A 25,127-nucleotide genomic window follows, 5' to 3' on the forward strand; every position below is an offset into this window, starting at 1 on the left:
TGGGCATGTAAGGTGCACCGCACAGCATCTTACTGGACAAGTTATCAGCAGGAGTTAGAGAGTGGGTTCAGGACCGTAAACCCTCCACCCTGCATGAAGCTGCTCACCTGGCAGATGAGTATACAGATGCCCACAAACTGGACACTGCTACCACTAAGCCCCACGTAAAGAAGCCAATGATATTTTGAAGGACTGTTTTGCCCTGGTCTGGGCACTGAAGAAGTTGAACCCTTATCTATACGGACAAGAATTCTCTCTCATAACGGATCACAATCCCTTAGTCTGGCTTAACTGGGTCTCAGGAGACAATGGCAGATTGCTGCGGTGGAGTTTAGCCCTCCAACCCTATAACTTCACCATCAGCTACCGGCCTGGTAAGCTAAACGGGAATGCAGATGGATTGTCCCGGCAAACTGACATGCCTACCACCCTAGTCCGGTCATCCCCAGGTTGACCCGCCAAAGGGTCAAGCCGGGTCTGCCGGAGTGTCCCACTAGGAGGGAGCTATGTGACAGACCCTTCTGTCAGTACTGAAAGAGTTAACTTTGTTCAGCTTTAAGAAGCTATTTTCTAAAGACAAGGTTGCTAGCCTCAGCTATTGTGTACTGTAATTAAGTTTAGTGATAAACATTCACATTGTTTAATCACATCCAGAGAGCAGACGCCCAAGTGATAAGAAGGGCTCAATTGTGTCTTGTGTTTAACTTGCTTATCTGCTTAAGTAATGTAATTCTATTGTGGCATGTCAAAGGGCATTTTCCCTCTATCTAATGTACAATATTCTTTCAACCCCCCATCTGGGGTCAGACCTGCATAAATACTGGGCATATAGCCTTCAATAAAGTGCATTCTGTTTTAACCTTCAATGTGGAGCCTGGTCTCATGTTTGAGGGGGGAATTCGCTGGGTTGTGAGTTGCTGATCCCATATTCAGGACATCGTTCATCTGGTATTAACCCTTGGTATCCGGGATATACCGTAACACACACACACACACATATATATATATATACACACACACACATATATATTTATATACACACACACATATATAAATATACAAACACACATATATATATTTATATACACTCACACACACAGTATACACACATACATATATATATATATATATATATATATATATCCTCCGTGTGTGTCTGCACTCCCAATGCTGTGTAGTCATCAACCAGGGTGCAAAGTCAAACAAGTATACAGTCTATATCCAATAAAGGACTGCACTCACTGGATTTAGTTTCAGAAACCTTCAAATCTTTATTGTGGTAACGTTTCGGGGTTCGCAGACCCCTTCCTCAGACCTGTCTGGTCTGAGGAAGGGGTCTGCGAACCCCGAAACGTTACCACAATAAAGATTTGAAGGTTTCTGAAACTAAATCCAGTGAGTGCAGTCCTTTATTGGATATAGATTATATATATATATATATATATATATATACATACACACACAGTATACACACATACATATATATATATGTATATATACATATACAGGGCTCAAAATTCCCACTAGCCATTGGCGAGTGTAAATTTAATGGTGGCGAGTGAAAGTTAGTGAATGCTGAGTCTGAAGTTTGGTGGCATGTTTTAAGTAGCAAAGTTGGCACATTGTATTTTCAGAAAGTACATTCCTATTGCAGCCCTGACAAACACACATTTGGGCTATGTGCTATAACTATTATCTAAAGGTATATTATACATTCATGAACGTGCAAGGATATGTTATTCCTCTATGGCTGTAGGGACCCCTTTGGTGCTTAGACTGTTACTTCAGAGAAGGAAAACGGGGGCAGAGAGAGATTGGAGAGAAAGAGTTAAAGTGAAGAAGAAGGTAGAGTTAGGAAACAATGGAGAAAAAAAGAGTGAAGAGATATGAGAGAAGGGAGTGTAAAGAGAAGATACGGCCTTAGAGAGAAGGGAGAGGATAAAAATAGAGATTGAAGAGAGAAGGGAGTTGAGAAACCTAATTAAGTGCAAGAAGGTAGAGATGATAATTATAAAAAAAAATATATATTTAAGTATGCTATGACTTCCATAACTGTCAGCACACTTTGCACTCTCTATGTTAAACAACTTCCTTTTTCTATCCATTTTTTTTAACTTGTAATACGAGCGCTATTTTTATTGCATGCAAACAGTTGAACAAAACATAACACTCGAGCAACAGTTAGCGCACCACTTGTAATCTAGCCCAATATTGCTCTGTGCGCTATCTATTAAAAGTAAAAGGCACGCTAAAAAAAGTCAGCTTGTTAAGATTCTCTGGTTAACCTATTTTTACCATCCACTCTTAAAACTGGATTGTGCAAAGCTGCGCTAAGGATATTGCACTTGCGACATCGGTTAAACTCCATTTGTAATCTAGCCTACTGTTGCTTAAAGGGACAGTCATGATTCAAATAGGGCATGCAATTTTAAACAACTTTCCAATTTACTTTTATCACCAATTTTGCTTTGTTGTCTTGGTATTCTTAGTTGAAAGCTAAACCTAGGAGGTTCATATGCTAATTTCTTAGAACTTTAAGGCCGTCTCTAATCTGAATGCATTTTGACAGCTTTTCACCACTAGAGGGCATTAGTTCATGTGTTTAATAAAGATTACATTGAGTTCATGCACGGGAAGTTACCTATGAGTGAGCACCGATTGGCTTAAATGCAAGTCTGTCAAAATAACTGAAATAAGGGGGCAGTCTGCAGAGGCTTAAATACAAGGTAATTATAGAGGTAAAAAACTAAATTTATGCTTACCTGATAAATGTATTTATTTTCTGACATGGTGAGTCCACATATCATCATCATCAATTACTGTTGGGAATATCACTCCTGGCCAACAGGAGGAGGCAAAGAGCACCATAGCACCTGTTAAATATCACTCCCCTACCCACAATTCCCCAGTCATTCGACCAAAGGGAAAGGAGAGAAAGGAAGTAACAGAAGGTGCAGAGGTGCCTGAGGTTTATATAAAAAGAAACTGTCTGAATACAGGGCGGGCCGTGGACTCACCGTGTCAAGAAAGAAATTGATCAGGTAAGCTTACATTTTGTTTTCTTTCTAATGACACGGTGAGTCCACGGATCATCATCAATTACTGTAGGGAACCAATACACAAGCCAGAGGACACAGATGATAAGGGAGGGACAAAACAGGAACCTAAACAGAAGGCGCCACTGCTTGAAGAACCTTTCTCTCAAAAGAAGCCTCAGCCGAGGCAAAAGTATCGAATTTATAGAATTTGGAAAAAGTGTGCAAAGATGACCAAGTTGCAGCCTTGCAAATCTGTTCCACAGAAGCTTCATTTTTGAAGGCCCAGGAAGAAGAAACAGTCCTTGTGGAATGAGCTGTGATGTTCTCAGGAGGTTGCCGTCCAGCAGTCTCATATGCCAAGCGAATAACGCTCTTCAGCCAAAGGGAAAGCCGTAGCTTTCTGACCCTTGCGTTTCCCAGAAAAGCAAACAAACAATGCAGAATACTGACAAAAGTCCTTAGTTGCCGGCAAATAAAATTTTAGCGCTCGCACAACATCCAGATTATGCAACAAGCGTTCTTTGTGAGAAGGAGGATTAGGACACAAAGAAGGTACAACGATTTCCTGATTAATATTCTTGACCGAAACAACCTTGGGCAGGAAACCAAACTTAGTATGCAGAACCACCTTATCAAAGTGAAATATAAGATAAGGGGAATCACACTGTAAAGCAGATAGTTCAGAAACTCTCTGAGCAGAGGAAGTAGCAACAAGAAACAAAACTTTCCAAGATAACATCTTAATAGCTAAAGAATGCATAGGCTCAAACGGAGCCTGTTGTAAAACTTTAAGAACAAGGTTAAGACTCCATGGAGGAGTAACAGGTTTAAACAAAGGCCGAATTCTAACCAAGGCCTGACAAAACGATTGCACATCTGCCACATCCTCCAAGCGCTTATATATCAAAATAGACAATGCCGAAATCTGACCCTTTAGAGTACTTGCCGACAAACCCTTCTCCAGACCATCCTGGAGAAAGGACAAGTATTTACGCCAGATCTTATGGTAAATCCTGCGAGTCACAAGCTTACGAGCCTGAATCAAGGTCTCAATGACCGACTTAGATAAAACTAAGTGTTCAATCTCTAAGCAGTCAGCTTCAGAGAAACGAGATTTGGATGAAGGAAGGGACCCTGAAGTAGAAGGTCCTTCCTCAGAGGCAGTCTCCAAGGTGGAAGGGATGACATTTCCACTAGGTCTGCATACCAAATCCTGCGAGGCCACGCCGGGGCGATGAGAATTACAGACGCCCTCTCCTGCTTGATTCGAGCAATGACTCTTGGAAGGAGAGCGAACGGAGGAAACAGGTATGCTAGACTGAAGTTCCAAGGAACTGCCAGAGCATCAATCAGAAATGCCTGCAGATCTCTTGACCTCGAGCCGTATCTCGGAAGTTTGGCATTCTGACGAGAAGCCATGAGATCCAACTCCGGCTGCTCCCACTTGAGGGTCAAGCTGGAAAACACATCTGAATTAAGTTCCCACTCCCCGGGATGAAAAGTCTGTCTGCTCAGAAAATCTGCTTCCCAATTGTCCACTCCTGGGATGTGGATCACAGAAAGACAGCAATTGTGGGTCTCCGCCCACTGAATAATTCGGGCCACCTTTGTCATGGCCAAAGAACTCTGAGTTCTCCCCTGGTGGTTGATGTAGGCCACCAAGATTATGTTGTCCGACTGGAATCTGATAAACCGGGCTAAGGCTAAATGAGGCCAGGCCAGAAGAGCATTGAAGATTGCTCTCAGCTCTAAGATGTTTATGGGCAGGACTGACTCCTCCTGGGTCCATAAGCCCTGAGCCTTCAACGAGCCCCATACTTCTCCCCAACCTAGAAGGCTGGCATCCATGGTCACAATCACCCAGGAGGTTCTGCAGAAGCAAGTACCCTTGGAAAGATGATCCTGAGAAAGTCACCATGGAAGAGTCTATTGACGCCTGATCTAGATCTACACACAGAGACAGGTCCGTATAGTCCCCATTCCATTGTCTGAGCATGCATAACTGCAGAGGTCTGAGATTGAACCGAGCAAACAGAATGATGTCCATGGAAGCCACCATCATACCGATTACCTCCATACATTGAGCCACTGACGGCCATGGAGTGGACTGAAGGGTAAGACGAGTTGAAAATGTTTCTTTTTCTGACCTCCGTCAGAAAAATCTTCATTAACAGGTAGTCTATTATGGTCCCCAAAAATACGACCTTGTAGTTGGAACTAGAGTACTTTTTTTTCCGATTCACCTTCCATCCGTGGGATCGAAGAAAAGACAACAAGATCTCCGTTTGAGATTCTGCTTGTTTAAAAGATGGCGCCTGAACCAGAATGTCATCCAGGTAAGGTGCCACTGCAATGCCACGAGATCAAAGCACAGCTCAAAGAGCCCGCAGAACCTTTGAAAAAATTTTGGGAGCTGTGGCAAGGCCGAATGGAAGGGCCACGAACAGGAAATGATTGTCCAAAAATGCGAATCTCAGAAACTTGTGATGGTCCCTGTGAATGGGAACATGAAGGTATGCATCCTTTAGGTCTATGGTTGTCATGAACTGACCCTCTTGTACCAAGGGAAGACTGGAGTGTATAGTCTCCATCTTGAAGGATTGCACTCTGAGAAACTTATTTAAACATTTTAAATCTAGGATTGGTTGAAAAGTTCCCTCCTTTTTGGGAACTACGAACAGATACAAGTAAAATCCCAGAACTGGAACTATTATCCCCAGGGCGGCAAGGTCCTTGACACAATATAAGAACGCCTCTCTTTATCTGGTCTACAGATAATCTGGAGAGGAGAAACCTGCCTCTGGGAGGAAAAGATTTGAAATCTATTTTGTATCCCTGGGAGACAATGTCCACCTCCCAGGGATCCGGTACATCTCTTATCCAAGCCTGGGAAAAAAGAGAGAGTCTGCCCCCTACAAGATCCGCTCCTGGATCAGGGGCCAACCCTTCATGCTGACTTGGAATCAGCTGAAGGCTTTTAGATTGCTTTCACTTATTCCAGGACTGGTTGGGCTTCCAGGAAGGCTTGGCTTGATCTTGCTTGGAGGAAGGGGAGGAAGACTTGCCTTTAAAGTTACGAAAGGAACAAAAATTACTCTGACGTCCCTTCTGCTTATTCTTTTTATCTTGAGGAAGAAAAGAACCCTTCCGTCCAGTAATATCTGAGATAATTTCCGCCAAACAAGGTCTTACCCTTGTAAGGAATAGCCATGAGCTTAGATTTAGATGAAACATCCGCAGACCAGGACTTCTACCACAAGGCCCTGTGGGCTAGGACCACAAAACCAGAAATTTTGGCTCCCAGTTTAATAACCTGTAAGGAAGCATCTGTAATTAAGGAATTGGCTAACTTGAGAGCCTTAATCCTGTCCTGAATCTCATCAAGAGGAGTATCCGTCTGAAGAGATTCAGACAACGCATCAAACCAGTAAGCCGCAGCGCTGGTAACAGTGGCGATACACACCACAGGTTGCCATTGTAGACCCTGGTGGACATACATCTTTTTTAGTAAAGCTTCCAATTTTTTACCCATTGGATCTTTAAAATAACAACTGTCCTCTATGGGAATAGTAGTCCTCTTAGCCAAAGTGGAGATCGCTTCTTCTACCTTAGGAACCATCTGCCACGACTTCTTAATAGAATCCGCTATAGGAAACATCTTCTTAAAAATAGGAGATGGAGAAAAGGGAATACCAGGTCTTTCCCATTCTCGAGCAATAATCTCCGCAGCACGGTCAGGAACCGGAAAAACCTCCACCGCGGAGGGAACATCAAAGTATTTGTTAAATTTACTAGACTTTTTAGGTTTGTCTACGATAGTTGTGTCAGAGTTGTCCAAAGTAGCCAAAAGCTCCTTAAGTAATAAGCGAAGATGTTCTAACTTAAATCTGCAGATTACCACTTCAGCATCAGAAGAAGGAATTACACTGTCTGAGTCTGAGATTTCCCCCTCAGATGCTACCGACATGTCTTCTTCCTCAGGCTTATGGGAAGGGACACTCTGGATAGCCAGAACTTGATCAGAAACCTTACTGTTTCCTTAAATTTCTTTTCTTAAGTGCTCAAAAGCCACCACTGCCCTACTGAAGAGACTGATGTGGACTAGGCTAGACCCCAGAAAAGAACAGAGTAAGCTTACTCTGCTAAAAAGCACTACAGGCAAAGAGAATGACTGGGGGATTGTGGGTAGGGGAGTGATATATAAGCTCTTTGCCTCCTCCTGCTGGCCAGGAGTGATATTCCATTTATTGTCACCAGGACAAGCCCAGTGGTACCTTCATTGGATACTCACTCTAGCATTGAGAGGACACAGGAACACACAGCCACTTGGTTCATCTGGAGAGTAATACGTGGGAGCCCCAACCAATAGCAGAAATCCAGCAGGATCAGTGTTTATGCGGATCCCACTGAGCACTGACCCGAAGTATGATCCAGTCTGGGTAAAAAAGGAACAGCAAAACATGAGAAGGACGTCAGCACATGCAACTGTTTAAATTAAACCCAACCACTTCCTACAGACATTGCTTAACTCTTCAGAGAGGTGAATAGAAATCTAGTTGTGGATCTAGTCAGATTTAATCAGCAGCAGAAGAGAGAGAAGTTGCACTGAGCTCCTGTGACACATGTATATATGTTATTACCGAAGACAAAATCTCCCCCCTGTCTAAGCATAATCCCCCTCATGAATGGCAAACAACAAGCTGCTCTCTCCTGCTGGACTTATTGCTAATGCTATTATTGTGTTTGGGACACTCAGCCTCAGTTGATATTTTGCACCATATTCCCACCTGTCTCTAGATGTTCCCAGATACTACAGTATCTCTGTTACAGCTCTGTAAGTCCCTCCCACTACCCTCAACAGCAGTGCACATAATGCATTTTATTATATTAATTTAGAGAAATGAGTGGCTCTAACAATCTCATATTAACCTTACTACATAGTTACAGGGCAGATAAGTTCTGTGCCTCCCCCCATTTATAAGGTCCCTTTTGCAATGTCACATTTAAAGTAGTGCCTTAGGGTCACCTTGTCATTATCTGCAAATGCCCTCGGGTACCACTTAGATTCAGTCCTGCTTCTCTTGAAGATCACAACTCTCCCGGTATGTTGGTATCTTGGAGCTCCAGCAGCAATCAAGTCTGGTGTCACTTGCAGTAGAGAGTACCCTAAGAAATATTTGCCCTATAAATATTAGTCTCCATATACAAAAAGTAATGTCCGGGGTTAGGTAACAGTCAGGGATAAAAGTATTTATAAAGCATGGTGTGGCATATATCTGAAGAAGATACAATTTGTCTCCAAACATCAGTGCTTTGTTATGAATAAACAAATGTTGAATTCCAGAGCTCAGTGTGACTTGGGGATGTCTGACACTTATTATTGTATGTTGTCATTATGTAACAACCTGCCAGTGACAAGATATGGACTATAGGTACAGAGAGCTACACGGTGTGACATGGGGATGTCTATGTGACACTTATTATTGTATGTTGTCATTATGTAACAACCTGCCAGTGACAAGATATGGACTATAGGTACAGAGAGCTACACGGTGTGACATGGGGATGTCTATGTGACACTTATTATTGTATGTTGTCATTATGTAACAACCTGCCGGTGACAAGATATGGACTATAGGTACAGAGAGCTACACAGTGTGACATGGGGATGTCTAGTGACACTTATTATTGTATGTTGTCATTATGTAACAACCTGCCAGTGACAAGATATGGACTATAGGTACAGAGAGCTACACGGTGTGACATGGGGATGTCTATGTGACACTTATTATTGTATGTTGTCATTATGTAACAACCTGCCAGTGACAAGATATGGACTATAGGTACAGAGAGCTACACGGTGTGACATGGGGATGTCTGACACTTATTATTGTATGTTGTCATTATGTAACAACCTGCCAGTGACAAGATATGTACTATAGGTACAGAGAGCTACACGGTGTGACATGGGGATGTCTATGTGACACTTATTATTGTATGTTGTCATTATGTAACAACCTGCCAGTGACAAGATATGGACTATAGGTACAGAGAGCTACACGGTGTGAAATGGGGATGTCGATGTGACACTTATTATTGTATGTTGTCATTATGTAACAACCTGCCAGTGACAAGATATGGACTATAGGTACAGAGAGCTACACGGTGTGACATGGGGATGTCTATGTGACACTTATTATTGTATGTTGTCATTATGTAACAACCTGCCAGTGACAAGATATGGACTATAGGTACAGAGAGCTACACGGTGTGACATGGGGATGTCTGACACTTATTATTGTATGTTGTCATTATGTAACAACCTGCCGGTGACAAGATATGGACTATAGGTACAGAGAGCTACACGGTGTGACATGGGGATGTCTGACACTTATTATTGTATGTTGTCATTATGTAACAACCTGCCAGTGACACGATATGGACTATAGGTACAGAGAGCTACACAGTGTGACATGGGGATGTCTATGTGACACTTATTATTGTATGTTGTCATTATGTAACAACCTGCCAGTGACAAGATATGAACTATAGGTACAGAGAGCTACACAGTGTGACATGGGGATGTCTATGTGACACTTATTATTGTATGTTGTCATTATGTAACAACCTGCCGGTGACAAGATATGGACTATAGGTACAGAGAGCTACACGGTGTGACATGGGGATGTCTATGTGACACTTATTATTGTATGTTATCATTATGTAACAACCTGCCAGTGACAAGATATGGACTATAGGTACAGAGAGCTACACGGTGTGACATGGGGATGTCTATGTGACACTTATTATTGTATGTTGTCATTATGTAACAACCTGCTAGTGACAAGATATGGACTATAGGTACAGAGAGGTACACAGTGTGACATGGGGATGTCTATGTGACACTTATTATTGTATGTTGTCATTATGTAACAACCTGCCAGTGACAAGATATGGACTATAGGTACAGAGAGCTACACGGTGTGACATGGGGATGTCTGACACTTATTATTGTATGTTGTCATTATGTAACAACCTGCTAGTGACAAGATATGGACTATAGGTACAGAGAGCTACACGGTGTGACATGGGGATGTCTGACACTTATTATTGTATGTTGTCATTATGTAACAACCTGCCGGTGACAAGATATGGACTATAGGTACAGAGAGCTACACGGTGTGACATGGGGATGTCTGACACTTATTATTGTATGTTGTCATTATGTAACAACCTGCCAGTGACAAGATATGGACTATAGGTACAGAGAGCTACACAGTGTGACATGGGGATGTCTATGTGACACTTATTATTGTATGTTGTCATTATGTAACAACCTGCCGGTGACAAGATATGGACTATAGGTACAGAGAGCTACACAGTGTGAAATGGGGATGTCTATGTGACACTTATTATTGTATGTTGTCATTATGTAACAACCTGCCGGTGACAAGATATGGACTATAGGTACAGAGAGCTACACGGTGTGACATGGGGATGTCTATGTGACACTTATTATTGTATGTTGTCATTATGTAACAACCTGCTAGTAACAAGATATGGACTATAGGTACAGAGAGCTACACGGTGTGACATGGGGATGTCTAGTGACACTTATTATTGTATGTTGTCATTATGTAACAACCTGCCGGTGACAAGATATGGACTATAGGTACAGAGAGCTACACGGTGTGACATGGGGATGTCTGACACTTATTATTGTATGTTGTCATTATGTAACAACCTGCCAGTGACAAGATATGGACTATAGGTACAGAGAGCTACACAGTGTGACATGGGGATGTCTATGTGACACTTATTATTGTATGTTGCCATTATGTAACAACCTGCCAGTGACATGATATGGACTATAGATACAGAGAGCTACACGGTGTGACATGGGGATGTCTGACACTTATTATTGTATGTTGTCATTATGTAACAACCTGCCAGTGACAAGATATGGACTATAGGTACAGAGAGCTACACGGTGTGACATGGGGATGTCTAGTGACACTTATTATTGTATGTTGTCATTATGTAACAACCTGCCAGTGACAAGATATGGACTATAGGTACAGAGAGCAACACGATGTGACATGGGGATGTCTGACACTTATTATTGTATGTTGTCATTATGTAACAACCTGCCAGTGACAAGATATGGACTATAGGTACAGAGAGCTAAACGGTGTGACATGGGGATGTCTGACACTTATTATTGTATGTTGTCATTATGTAACAACCTGCCAGTGACAAGATATGGACTATAGGTACAGAGAGCTACACAGTGTGACATGGGGTTGTCTGACACTTATTATTGTATGTTGTCATTATGTAACAACCTGCCAGTGACAAGATATGGACTATAGGTACAGAGAGCTACACGGTGTGACATGGGGATGTCTGACACTTATTATTGTATGTTGTCATTATGTAACAACCTGCCAGTGACAAGATATGGACTATAGGTACAGAGAGCCACATGGTGTGACATGGGGATGTCTATGTGACACTTATTATTGTATGTTGTCATTATGTAACAACCTGCCGGTGACAAGATATGGACTATAGGTACAGAGAGCTACACGGTGTGACATGGGGATGTCTATGTGACACTTATTATTGTATGTTGTCATTATGTAACAACCTGCTAGTGACAAGATATGGACTATAGGTACAGAGAGCCACACGGTGTGACATGAGGATGTCTATGTGACACTTATTATTGTATGTTGTCATTATGTAACAACCTGCCGGTGACAAGATATGGACTATAGGTACAGAGAGCTACACAGTGTGACATGGGGATGTCTGACACTTATTATTGTATGTTGTCATTATGTAACAACCTGCCGGTGACAAGATATGGACTATAGGTACAGAGAGCTACACAGTGTGACATGGGGATGTCTAGTGACACTTATTATTGTATGTTGTCATTATGTAACAACCTGCCAGTGACAAGATATGGACTATAGGTACAGAGAGCTACACGGTGTGACATGGGGATGTCTATGTGACACTTATTATTGTATGTTGTCATTATGTAACAACCTGCCAGTGACAAGATATGGACTATAGGTACAGAGAGCTACACGGTGTGACATGGGGATGTCTGACACTTATTATTGTATGTTGTCATTATGTAACAACCTGCCGGTGACAAGATATGGACTATAGGTACAGAGAGCTACACAGTGTGACATGGGGATGTCTAGTGACACTTATTATTGTATGTTGTCATTATGTAACAACCTGCTAGTGACAAGATATGGACTATAGGTACAGAGAGCTACACGGTGTGACATGGGGATGTCTATGTGACACTTATTATTGTATGTTGTCATTATGTAACAACCTGCCAGTGACAAGATATGGACTATAGGTACAGAGAGCTACACGGTGTGACATGGGGATGTCTGACACTTATTATTGTATGTTGTCATTATGTAACAACCTGCCGGTGACAAGATATGGACTATAGGTACAGAGAGCTACACAGTGTGACATGGGGATGTCTAGTGACACTTATTATTGTATGTTGTCATTATGTAACAACCTGCCAGTGACAAGATATGGACTATAGGTACAGAGAGCTACACGGTGTGACATGGGGATGTCTATGTGACACTTATTATTGTATGTTGTCATTATGTAACAACCTGCCGGTGACAAGATATTGACTATAGGTACAGAGAGCTACACGGTGTGACATGGGGATGTCTAGTGACACTTATTATTGTATGTTATCATTATGTAACAACCTGCCAGTGACAAGATATGGACTATAGGTACAGAGAGCAACACAATGTGACATGGGGATGTCTATGTGACACTTATTATTGTATGTTGTCATTATGTAACAACCTGCCAGTGACAAGATATGGACTATAGGTACAGAGAGCTACACGGTGTGACATGGGGATGTCTATGTGACACTTATTATTGTATGTTGTCATTATGTAACAACCTGCCAGTGACAAGATATGGACTATAGGTACAGAGAGCTACACAGTGTGACATGGGGATGTCTATGTGACACTTATTATTGTATGTTGTCATTATGTAACAACCTGCTAGTGACAAGATATGGACTATAGGTACAGAGAGCTACACGGTGTGACATGGGGATGTCTGACACTTATTATTGTATGTTGTCATTATGTAACAACCTGCCGGTGACAAGATATGGACTATAGGTACAGAGAGCTACACGGTGTGACATGGGGATGTCTGACACTTATTATTGTATGTTGTCATTATGTAACAACCTGCCAGTGACAAGATATGGACTATAGGTACAGAGAGCTACACGGTGTGACATGGGGATGTCTATGTGACACTTATTATTGTATGTTGTCATTATGTAACAACCTGCCGGTGACAAGATATGAACTATAGGTACAGAGAGCTACACGGTGTGACATGGGGATGTCTATGTGACACTTATTATTGTATGTTGTCATTATGTAACAACCTGCCGGTGACAAGATATGAACTATAGGTACAGAGAGCTACACGGTGTGACATGGGGATGTCTATGTGACACTTATTATTGTATGTTGTCATTATGTAACAACCTGCCAGTGACAAGATATGGACTATAGGTACAGAGAGCTACACGGTGTGACATGGGGATGTCTGACACTTATTATTGTATGTTGTCATTATGTAACAACCTGCCGGTGACAATATATGGACTATAGGTACAGAGAGCTACACGGTGTGACATGGGGATGTCTGACACTTATTATTGTATGTTGTCATTATGTAACAACCTGCCAGTGACAAGATATGGACTATAGGTACAGAGAGCTACACGGTGTGACATGGGGATGTCTATGTGACACTTATTATTGTATGTTGTCATTATGTAACAACCTGCCAGTGACAAGATATGGACTATAGGTACAGAGAGCTACACGGTGTGACATGGGGATGTCTATGTGACACTTATTATTGTATGTTGTCATTATGTAACAACCTGCCGGTGACAAGATATGGACTATAGGTACAGAGAGCTACACGGTGTGACATGGGGATGTCTGACACTTATTATTGTATGTTATCATTATGTAACAACCTGCCGGTGACAAGATATGGACTATAGGTACAGAGAGCTACACAGTGTGACATGGGGATGTCTATGTGACACTTATTATTGTATGTTGTCATTATGTAACAACCTGCTAGTGACAAGATATGGACTATAGGTACAGAGAGCTACACGGTGTGACATGGGGATGTCTGACACTTATTATTGTATGTTGTCATTATGTAACAACCTGCCGGTGACAAGATATTGACTATAGGTACAGAGAGCTACACGGTGTGACATGGGGATGTCTATGTGACACTTATTATTGTATGTTGTCATTATGTAACAACCTGCCAGTGACAAGATATGGACTATAGGTACAGAGAGCTACACAGTGTGACATGGGGATGTCTATGTGACACTTATTATTGTATGTTGTCATTATGTAACAACCTGCCGGTGACAAGATATAGACTATAGGTACAGAGAGCTACACGGTGTGACATGGGGATGTCTATGTGACACTTATTATTGTATGTTGTCATTATGTAACAACCTGCCGGTGACAAGATATGGACTATAGGTACAGAGAGCTACACGGTGTGACATGGGGATGTCTGACACTTATTATTGTATGTTGTCATTATGTAACAACCTGCCAGTGACAAGATGTGGACTATAGGTACAGAGAGCTACACAGTGTGACATGGGGATGTCTATGTGACACTTATTATTGTATGTTGTCATTATGTAACAACCTGCCAGTGACAAGATATGGACTATAGGTACAGTGAGCTACACGGTGTGACATGGGGATGTCTGACACTTATTATTGTATGTTGTCATTATGTAACAACCTGCCAGTGACAAGATATGGACTATAGGTACAGAGAGCTACACGGTGTGACATGGGGATGTCTATGTGACACTTATTATTGTATGTTGTCATTATGTAACAACCTGCCAGTGACAAGATATGGACTATAGGTACAGAGAGCTACACGGTTTGACATGGGGATGTCTATGTGACACTTATTATTGTATGTTGTCATTATGTAACAACCTGCCAGTGACAAGATATGGACTATAGGTACAGAGAGCTACACGGTGTGACATGGGGATGTCTGACACTTATTATTGTATGTTGTCATTATGTAACAACCTGCCAGTGACAAGATATGGACTATAGGTACAGAGAGCTACACGTGTGACATGGGGATGTCTGACACTTATTATTGTATGTTGTCATTATGTAACAACCTGCCAGTGACAAGATATGGACTATAGGTACAGAGAGCTACACAGTGTGACATGGGGATGTCTATGTGACACTTATTATTGTATGTTGTCATTATGTAACAACCTGCCGGTGACAAGATATGGACTATAGGTACAGAGAGCTACACGGTGTGACATGGGGATGTCTATGTGACACTTATTATTGTATGTTGTCATTATGTAACAACCTGCCAGTGACAAGATATGGACTATAGGTACAGAGAGCTACACGGTGTGACATGGGGATGTCTGACACTTATTATTGTATGTTATCATTATGTAACAACCTGCCGGTGACAAGATATGGACTATAGGTACAGAGAGCTACACAGTGTGACATGGGGATGTCTGACACTTATTATTGTATGTTGTCATTATGTAACAACCTGCCGGTGACAAGATATGGACTATAGGTACAGAGAGCTACACAGTGTGACATGGGGATGTCTGACACTTATTATTGTATGTTGTCATTATGTAACAACCTGCCAGTGACAAGATATAGACTATAGGTACAGAGAGCTACACAGTGTGACATGGAGATGTCTGACACTTATTATTGTATGTTGTCATTATGTAACAACCTGCCGGTGACAAGATATGGACTATAGGTACAGAGAGCTACACGGTGTGACATGGGGATGTCTAGTGACACTTATTATTGTATGTTGTCATTATGTAACAACCTGCCAGTGACAAGATATGGACTATAGGTACAGAGAGCTACAAGGTGTGACATGGGGATGTCTATGTGACACTTATTATTGTATGTTGTCATTATGTAACAACCTGCTAGTGACAAGATATGGACTATAGGTACAGAGAGCTACACGGTGTGACATGGGGATGTCTGACACTTATTATTGTATGTTGTCATTATGTAACAACCTGCCGGTGACAAGATATGGACTATAGGTACAGAGAGCTACACGGTGTGACATGGGGATGTCTGACACTTATTATTGTATGTTGTCATTATGTAACAACCTGCCGGTGACAAGATATGGACTATAGGTACAGAGAGCTACACGGTGTGACATGGGGATGTCTAGTGACACTTATTATTGTATGTTGTCATTATGTAACAACCTGCCAGTGACAAGATATGGACTATAGGTACAGAGAGCCACACGGTGTGACATGGGGATGTCTGACACTTATTATTGTATGTTGTCATTATGTAACAACCTGCTAGTGACAAGATATGGACTATAGGTACAGAGAGCCACACAGTGTGACATGGGGATGTCTATGTGACACTTATTATTGTATGTTGTCATTATGTAACAACCTGCCAGTGACAAGATATGGACTATAGGTACAGAGAGCTACACAGTGTGACATGGGGATGTCTGAAACTTATTATTGTATGTTGTCATTATGTAACAACCTGCCAGTGACAAGATATGGACTATAGGTACAGAGAGCCACACAGTGTGACATGGGGATGTCTGACACTTATTATTGTATGTTGTCATTATGTAACAACCTGCCAGTGACAAGATATGGACTATAGGTACAGAGAGCCACACAGTGTGACATGGGGATGTCTGACACTTATTATTGTATGTTGTCATTATGTAACAACCTGCTAGTGACAAGATATGGACTATAGGTACAGAGAGCTACACGGTGTGACATGGGGATGTCTGACACTTATTATTGTATGTTGTCATTATGTAACAACCTGCCAGTGACAAGATATGGACTATAGGTACAGAGAGCTACACGGTGTGACATGGGGATGTCTATGTGACACTTATTATTGTATGTTATCATTATGTAACAACCTGCCAGTGACAAGATATGGACTATAGGTACAGAGAGCTACACGGTGTGACATGGGGATGTCTATGTGACACTTATTATTGTATGTTGTCATTATGTAACAACCTGCCGGTGACAAGATATGGACTATAGGTACAGAGAGCTACACGGTGTGACATGGGGATGTCTATATGACACTTATTATTGTATGTTGTCATTATGTAACAACCTGCCAGTGACAAGATATGGACTATAGGTACAGAGAGCTACACGGTGTGACATGGGGATGTCTATGTGACACTTATTATTGTATGTTGTCATTATGTAACAACCTGCCAGTGACAAGATATGGACTATAGGTACAGAGAGCTACACAGTGTGACATGGGGATGTCTATGTGACACTTATTATTGTATGTTGTCATTATGTAACAACCTGCCAGTGACAAGATATGGACTATAGGTACACAGAGCTACACGGTGTGACATGGGGATGTCTGACACTTATTATTGTATGTTGTCATTATGTAACAACCTGCTAGTGACAAGATATGGACTATAGGTACAGAGAGCTACACGGTGTGACATGGGGATGTCTATGTGACACTTATTATTGTATGTTGTCATCAGGGCCGGATTTACATCTCAGGTGCCTGTAGGCACAAAAACCTGAAGCGCCCCCCCCACCCCCCCACCCCTCCTAGAAAAAAGTGGAAAAAATGAGGACTTTTTTTTATTATTATTTAGGACAACTAAAAATAAATATTAGATGTAAAATTACATTTTCCCTTTTATGGAGATACACAAATACACACACCAATTGCAATATTTGTTGTAATGGAAGCTACACCAAAAATCAATATTCACTTGACTCAAATGGCCATACAATTTCTATTATGTATAACAAAAACAAATCATGTTAAACTTTTAATGCAAAATATTCTAAAGAAAACCCTATTTAAAGGGACATCAAATGTGACAGTTTGCTGGGCATTTTATTATTGCACTAGTGCTTGCAGAGAAGTGTGTTAGCCTCTTGCAAAAGAGTTAAACACATAGTCAATGTCAGTTCTGAGACAGCAATACACATCTGTGCAGACCCAGATGGGCTCATAGGACATGTTTATTGACAAGCCATTAGTGTATTGCTTTTCTGGAGATGACTTTGACTATGTGCTTAACATTTTGTTGGAGTCAAACACAGTTTTGTGTAAACAATAGCAATATTAAAACTAGCAGCATGCAAGCTCATCACCATCAACAACCTGTGCAGCCAGTGGAAGAAAATATAAAATGTAGGGAAAAAAATCTTGTAAACTCTGATATTTTTGGTACAAACACACACAGATGTTACATTTATTTTGTTCTGAAATATAAATATCATATGATGTTGCTCTCAAAGGAAAACATGGAATGTTGTAGATTATATGTAATCCAGGGGTCAACAAATGTGTTTAAAATTAGAATTTAGAAATTCAATGGGAGGGGTTTAGTTTTAATCTTTGCCCCTCTCTCCTTCATGGCTCCCTCAACTGCTGTAACATATTCCCAATGAAACACTCGACTTTGTAGGCACCTGGCAGCACAATTCTTACTAAAATAAATGCCCTCATAAAAAAAAAAAAAAAAAAAAAAAAAACTTTTTTTTTTTTTTTTTTTTTTTTTTATTATTGACAGGCAGGCGCCCCTCACTGCAAGGCGCCTGTAGGCACATGCCTACTGTGCCTAATGGGAAATCCGGCCCTGGTTGTCATTATGTAACAACCTGCCGGTGACAAGATATTGACTATAGGTACAGAGAGCTACACGGTGTGACATGGGGATGTCTATGTGACACTTATTGTATGTTGTCATTATGTAACAACCTGCCGGTGACAAGATATGGACTATAGGTACAGAGAGCTACACGGTGTTACATGGGGATGTCTGACACTTATTATTGTATGTTGTCATTATGTAACAACCTGCCGGTGACAAGATATGGACTATAGGTACAGAGAGCTACACAGTGTGACATGGGGATGTCTATGTGACACTTATTATTGTATGTTGTCATTATGTAACAACCTGCCAGTGACAAGATATGGACTATAGGTACAGAGAGCTACACAGTGTGACATGGGGATGTCTATGTGACACTTATTATTGTATGTTGTCATTATGTAACAACCTGCCGGTGACAAGATATGGACTATAGGTACAGAGAGCTACACAGTGTGACATGGGGATGTCTATGTGACACTTATTATTGTATGTTGTCATTATGTAACAACCTGCCGGTGACAAGATATGGACTATAGTTACAGAGAGCTACACGGTGTGACATGGGGATGTCTAGTGACACTTATTATTGTATGTTGTCATTATGTAACAACCTGCCAGTGACAAGATATGGACTATAGGTACAGAAAGCTACACAGTGTGACATGGGGATGTCTATGTGACACTTATTATTGTATGTTGTCATTATGTAACAACCTGCCAGTGACAAGATATGGACTATAGGTACAGAGAGCTACACGGTGTGACATGGGGATGTCTGAAACTTATTATTGTATGTTGTCATTGTGTAACAACCTGCTAGTGACAAGATATGGACTATAGGTACAGAGAGCTACACGGTGTGACATGGGGATGTCTATGTGACACTTATTATTGTATGTTGTCATTATGTAACAACCTGCCGGTGACAAGATATGGACTATAGGTACAGAGAGCTACACAGTGTGACATGGGGATGTCTAGTGACACTTATTATTGTATGTTGTCATTATGTAACAACCTGCCAGTGACAAGATATGGACTATAGGTACAGAGAGCTACACAGTGTGACATGGGGATGTCTATGTGACACTTATTATTGTATGTTGTCATTATGTAACAACCTGCCAGTGACAAGATATGGACTATAGGTACAGAGAGCTACACAGTGTGACATGGGGATGTCTGACACTTATTATTGTATGTTATCATTGTGTAACAACCTGCCGGTGACAAGATATAGACTATAGGTACAGAGAGCTACACGGTGTGACATGGGGATGTCTGACACTTATTATTGTATGTTGTCATTATGTAACAACCTGCCGGTGACAAGATATGGACTATTGGTACAGAGAGCTACACGGTGTGACATGGGGATGTCTAGTGACACTTATTATTGTATGTTGTCATTATGTAACAACCTGCCGGTGACAAGATATGGACTATAGGTACAGAGAGCTACACGGTGTGACATGGGGATGTCTGACATTTATTATTGTATGTTGTCATTATGTAACAACCTGCCGGTGACAAGATATGGACTATAGGTACAGAGAGCTACACGGTGTGACATGGGGATGTCTATGTGACACTTATTATTGTATGTTGTCATTATGTAACAACCTGCCGGTGACAAGATATGGACTATAGGTACAGAGAGCTACACGGTGTGACATGGGGATGTCTATGTGACACTTATTATTGCATGTTGTCATTATGTAACAACCTGCCAGTGACAAGATATGGACTATAGGTACAGAGAGCTACACGGTGTGACATGGGGATGTCTGACACTTATTATTGTATGTTGTCATTATGTAACAACCTGCCGGTGACAAGATATGGACTATAGGTACAGAGAGTTACACAGTGTGACATGGGGATGTCTGACACTTATTATTGTATGTTGTCATTATGTAACAACCTGCCAGTGACAAGATATGAACTATAGGTACAGAGAGCTACACGGTGTGACATGGGGATGTCTATATGACACTTATTATTGTATGTTGTCATTATGTAACAACCTGCCAGTGACAAGATATGGACTATAGGTACAGAGAGCTACACGGTGTGACATGGGGATGTCTATTTGACACTTATTATTGTATGTTGTCATTATGTAACAACCTGCCAGTGACAAGATATGGACTATAGGTACAGAGAGCTACACAGTGTGACATGGGGATGTCTAGTGACACTTATTATTGTATGTTGTCATTATGTAACAACCTGCTGGTGACAAGATATGGACTATAGGTACAGAGAGCTACACGGTGTGACATGGGGATGTCTATGTGACACTTATTATTGTATGTTGTCATTATGTAACAACCTGCCGGTGACAAGATATGGACTATAGGTACAGAGAGCTACACGGTGTGACATGGGGATGTCTGACACTTATTATTGTATGTTGTCATTATGTAACAACCTGCCAGTGACAAGATATGGACTATAGGTACAGAGAGCTACACGGTGTGACATGGGGATGTCTGACACTTATTATTGTATGTTGTCATTATGTAACAACCTGCCAGTGACAAGATATGGACTATAGGTACAGAGAGCTACACGGTGTGACATGGGGATGTCTATGTGACACTTATTATTGTATGTTGTCATTATGTAACAACCTGCCGGTGACAAGATATGGACTATAGGTACAGAGAGCTACACGGTGTGACATGGGGATGTCTGACACTTATTATTGTATGTTGTCATTATGTAACAACCTGCCGGTGACAAGATATGGACTATAGGTACAGAGAGCTACACGGTGTGACATGGGGATGTCTGACACTTATTATTGTATGTTGTCATTATGTAACAACCTGCCAGTGACAAGATATGGACTATAGGTACAGAGAGCTACACGGTGTGACATGGGGATGTCTGACACTTATTATTGTATGTTGTCATTATGTAACAACCTGCCAGTGACAAGATATGGACTATAGGTACAGAGAGCTACACAGTGTGACATGGGGATGTCTACGTGACACTTATTATTGTATGTTGTCATTATGTAACAACCTGCCGGTGACAAGATATGGACTATAGGTACAGAGAGCTACACAGTGTGACATGGGGATGTCTATGTGACACTTATTATTGTATGTTGTCATTATGTAACAACCTGCCGGTGACAAGATATGGACTATAGGTACAGAGAGCTACACGGTGTGACATGGGGATGTCTAGTGACACTTATTATTGTATGTTGTCATTATGTAACAACCTGCCAGTGACAAGATATGGACTATAGGTACAGAAAGCTACACAGTGTGACATGGGGATGTCTATGTGACACTTATTATTGTATGTTGTCATTATGTAACAACCTGCCAGTGACAAGATATGGACTATAGGTACAGAGAGCTACACGGTGTGACATGGGGATGTCTGAAACTTATTATTGTATGTTGTCATTGTGTAACAACCTGCTAGTGACAAGATATGGACTATAGGTACAGAGAGCTACACGGTGTGACATGGGGATGTCTATGTGACACTTATTATTGTATGTTGTCATTATGTAACAACCTGCCGGTGACAAGATATGGACTATAGGTACAGAGAGCTACACAGTGTGACATGGGGATGTCTAGTGACACTTATTATTGTATGTTGTCATTATGTAACAACCTGCCAGTGACAAGATATGGACTATAGGTACAGAGAGCTACACAGTGTGACATGGGGATGTCTATGTGACACTTATTATTGTATGTTGTCATTATGTAACAACCTGCCAGTGACAAGATATGGACTATAGGTACAGAGAGCTACACAGTGTGACATGGGGATGTCTGACACTTATTATTGTATGTTGTCATTGTGTAACAACCTGCCGGTGACAAGATATAGACTATAGGTACAGAGAGCTACACGGTGTGACATGGGGATGTCTGACACTTATTATTGTATGTTGTCATTATGTAACAACCTGCCGGTGACAAGATATGGACTATAGGTACAGAGAGCTACACGGTGTGACATGGGGATGTCTAGTGACACTTATTATTGTATGTTATCATTATGTAACAACCTGCCAGTGACAAGATATGGACTATAGGTACAGAGAGCTACACGGTGTGACATGGGGATGTCTGACACTTATTATTGTATGTTGTCATTATGTAACAACCTGCCGGTGACAAGATATGGACTATAGGTACAGAGAGCTACACGGTGTGACATGGGGATGTCTGACATTTATTATTGTATGTTGTCATTATGTAACAACCTGCCGGTGACAAGATATGGACTATAGGTACAGAGAGCTACACGGTGTGACATGGGGATGTCTATGTGACACTTATTATTGTATGTTGTCATTATGTAACAACCTGCCGGTGACAAGATATGGACTATAGGTACAGAGAGCTACACGGTGTGACATGGGGATGTCTATGTGACACTTATTATTGTATGTTGTCATTATGTAACAACCTGCCAGTGACAAGATATGGACTATAGGTACAGAGAGCTACACGGTGTGACATGGGGATGTCTGACACTTATTATTGTATGTTGTCATTATGTAACAACCTGCCGGTGACAAGATATGGACTATAGGTACAGAGAGTTACACAGTGTGACATGGGGATGTCTGACACTTATTATTGTATGTTGTCATTATGTAACAACCTGCCAGTGACAAGATATGAACTATAGGTACAGAGAGCTACACGGTGTGACATGGGGATGTCTATGTGACACTTATTATTGTATGTTGTCATTATGTAACAACCTGCCAGTGACAAGATATGGACTATAGGTACAGAGAGCTACACGGTGTGACATGGGGATGTCTATTTGACACTTATTATTGTATGTTGTCATTATGTAACAACCTGCCAGTGACAAGATATGGACTATAGGTACAGAGAGCTACACAGTGTGACATGGGGATGTCTAGTGACACTTATTATTGTATGTTGTCATTATGTAACAACCTGCTGGTGACAAGATATGGACTATAGGTACAGAGAGCTACACGGTGTGACATGGGGATGTCTATGTGACACTTATTATTGTATGTTGTCATTATGTAACAACCTGCCGGTGACAAGATATGGACTATAGGTACAGAGAGCTACACGGTGTGACATGGGGATGTCTGACACTTATTATTGTATGTTGTCATTATGTAACAACCTGCCAGTGACAAGATATGGACTATAGGTACAGAGAGCTACACGGTGTGACATGGGGATGTCTGACACTTATTATTGTATGTTGTCATTATGTAACAACCTGCCAGTGACAAGATATGGACTATAGGTACAGAGAGCTACACGGTGTGACATGGGGATGTCTATGTGACACTTATTATTGTATGTTGTCATTATGTAACAACCTGCCGGTGACAAGATATGGACTATAGGTACAGAGAGCTACACGGTGTGACATGGGGATGTCTGACACTTATTATTGTATGTTGTCATTATGTAACAACCTGCCGGTGACAAGATATGGACTATAGGTACAGAGAGCTACACGGTGTGACATGGGGATGCCTGACACTTATTATTGTATGTTGTCATTATGTAACAACCTGCCAGTGACAAGATATGGACTATAGGTACAGAGAGCTACACGGTGTGACATGGGGATGTCTGACACTTATTATTGTATGTTGTCATTATGTAACAACCTGCCAGTGACAAGATATGGACTATAGGTACAGAGAGCTACACAGTGTGACATCGGGATGTCTGACACTTATTATTGTATGTTGTCATTATGTAACAACCTGCCAGTGACAAGATATGGACTATAGGTACAGAGAGCTACACGGTGTGACATGGGGATGTCTATGTGACACTTATTATTGTATGTTGTCATTATGTAACAACCTGCCAGTGACAAGATATGGACTATAGGTACAGAGAGCTACACGGTGTGACATGGGGATGTCTGACACTTATTATTGTATGTTGTCATTATGTAACAACCTGCCAGTGACAAGATATGGACTATAGGTACAGAGAGCTACACGGTGTGACATGGGGATGTCTATGTGACACTTATTATTGTATGTTGTCATTATGTAACAACCTGCCAGTGAAAAGATATGGACTATAGGTACAGAGAGCTACACAGTGTGACATGGGGATGTCTGACACTTATTATTGTATGTTGTCATTATGTAACAACCTGCCAGTGACAAGATATGGACTATAGGTACAGAGAGCTACACAATGTGACATGGGGATGTCTGACACTTATTAT

At 41.3% G+C, this 25,127-nt stretch overlaps 1 protein-coding gene across 1 annotated transcript in view; it reads right to left on the reverse strand.

Annotated features, from left to right (window-relative positions):
* Nucleotides 1–25,127, reverse strand: part of LOC128642148 (integrin alpha-M) — a 592,220-nt gene that overhangs the window by 315,082 nt on the left and 252,011 nt on the right. The window contains exons 12-13 of the mRNA XM_053694828.1: nt 8,065–8,204; nt 7,330–7,473 (exon numbers count right to left, since the gene is read on the reverse strand). Of these exons, the coding sequence (XP_053550803.1) occupies nt 7,330–7,473; nt 8,065–8,204 (284 nt within the window). The remainder of the gene's footprint in view (nt 1–7,329; nt 7,474–8,064; nt 8,205–25,127) is intronic.

This window comes from Bombina bombina, chromosome 11 (assembly GCF_027579735.1).
Source record: "Bombina bombina isolate aBomBom1 chromosome 11, aBomBom1.pri, whole genome shotgun sequence".
Taxonomy (NCBI): domain Eukaryota; kingdom Metazoa; phylum Chordata; class Amphibia; order Anura; family Bombinatoridae; genus Bombina; species Bombina bombina.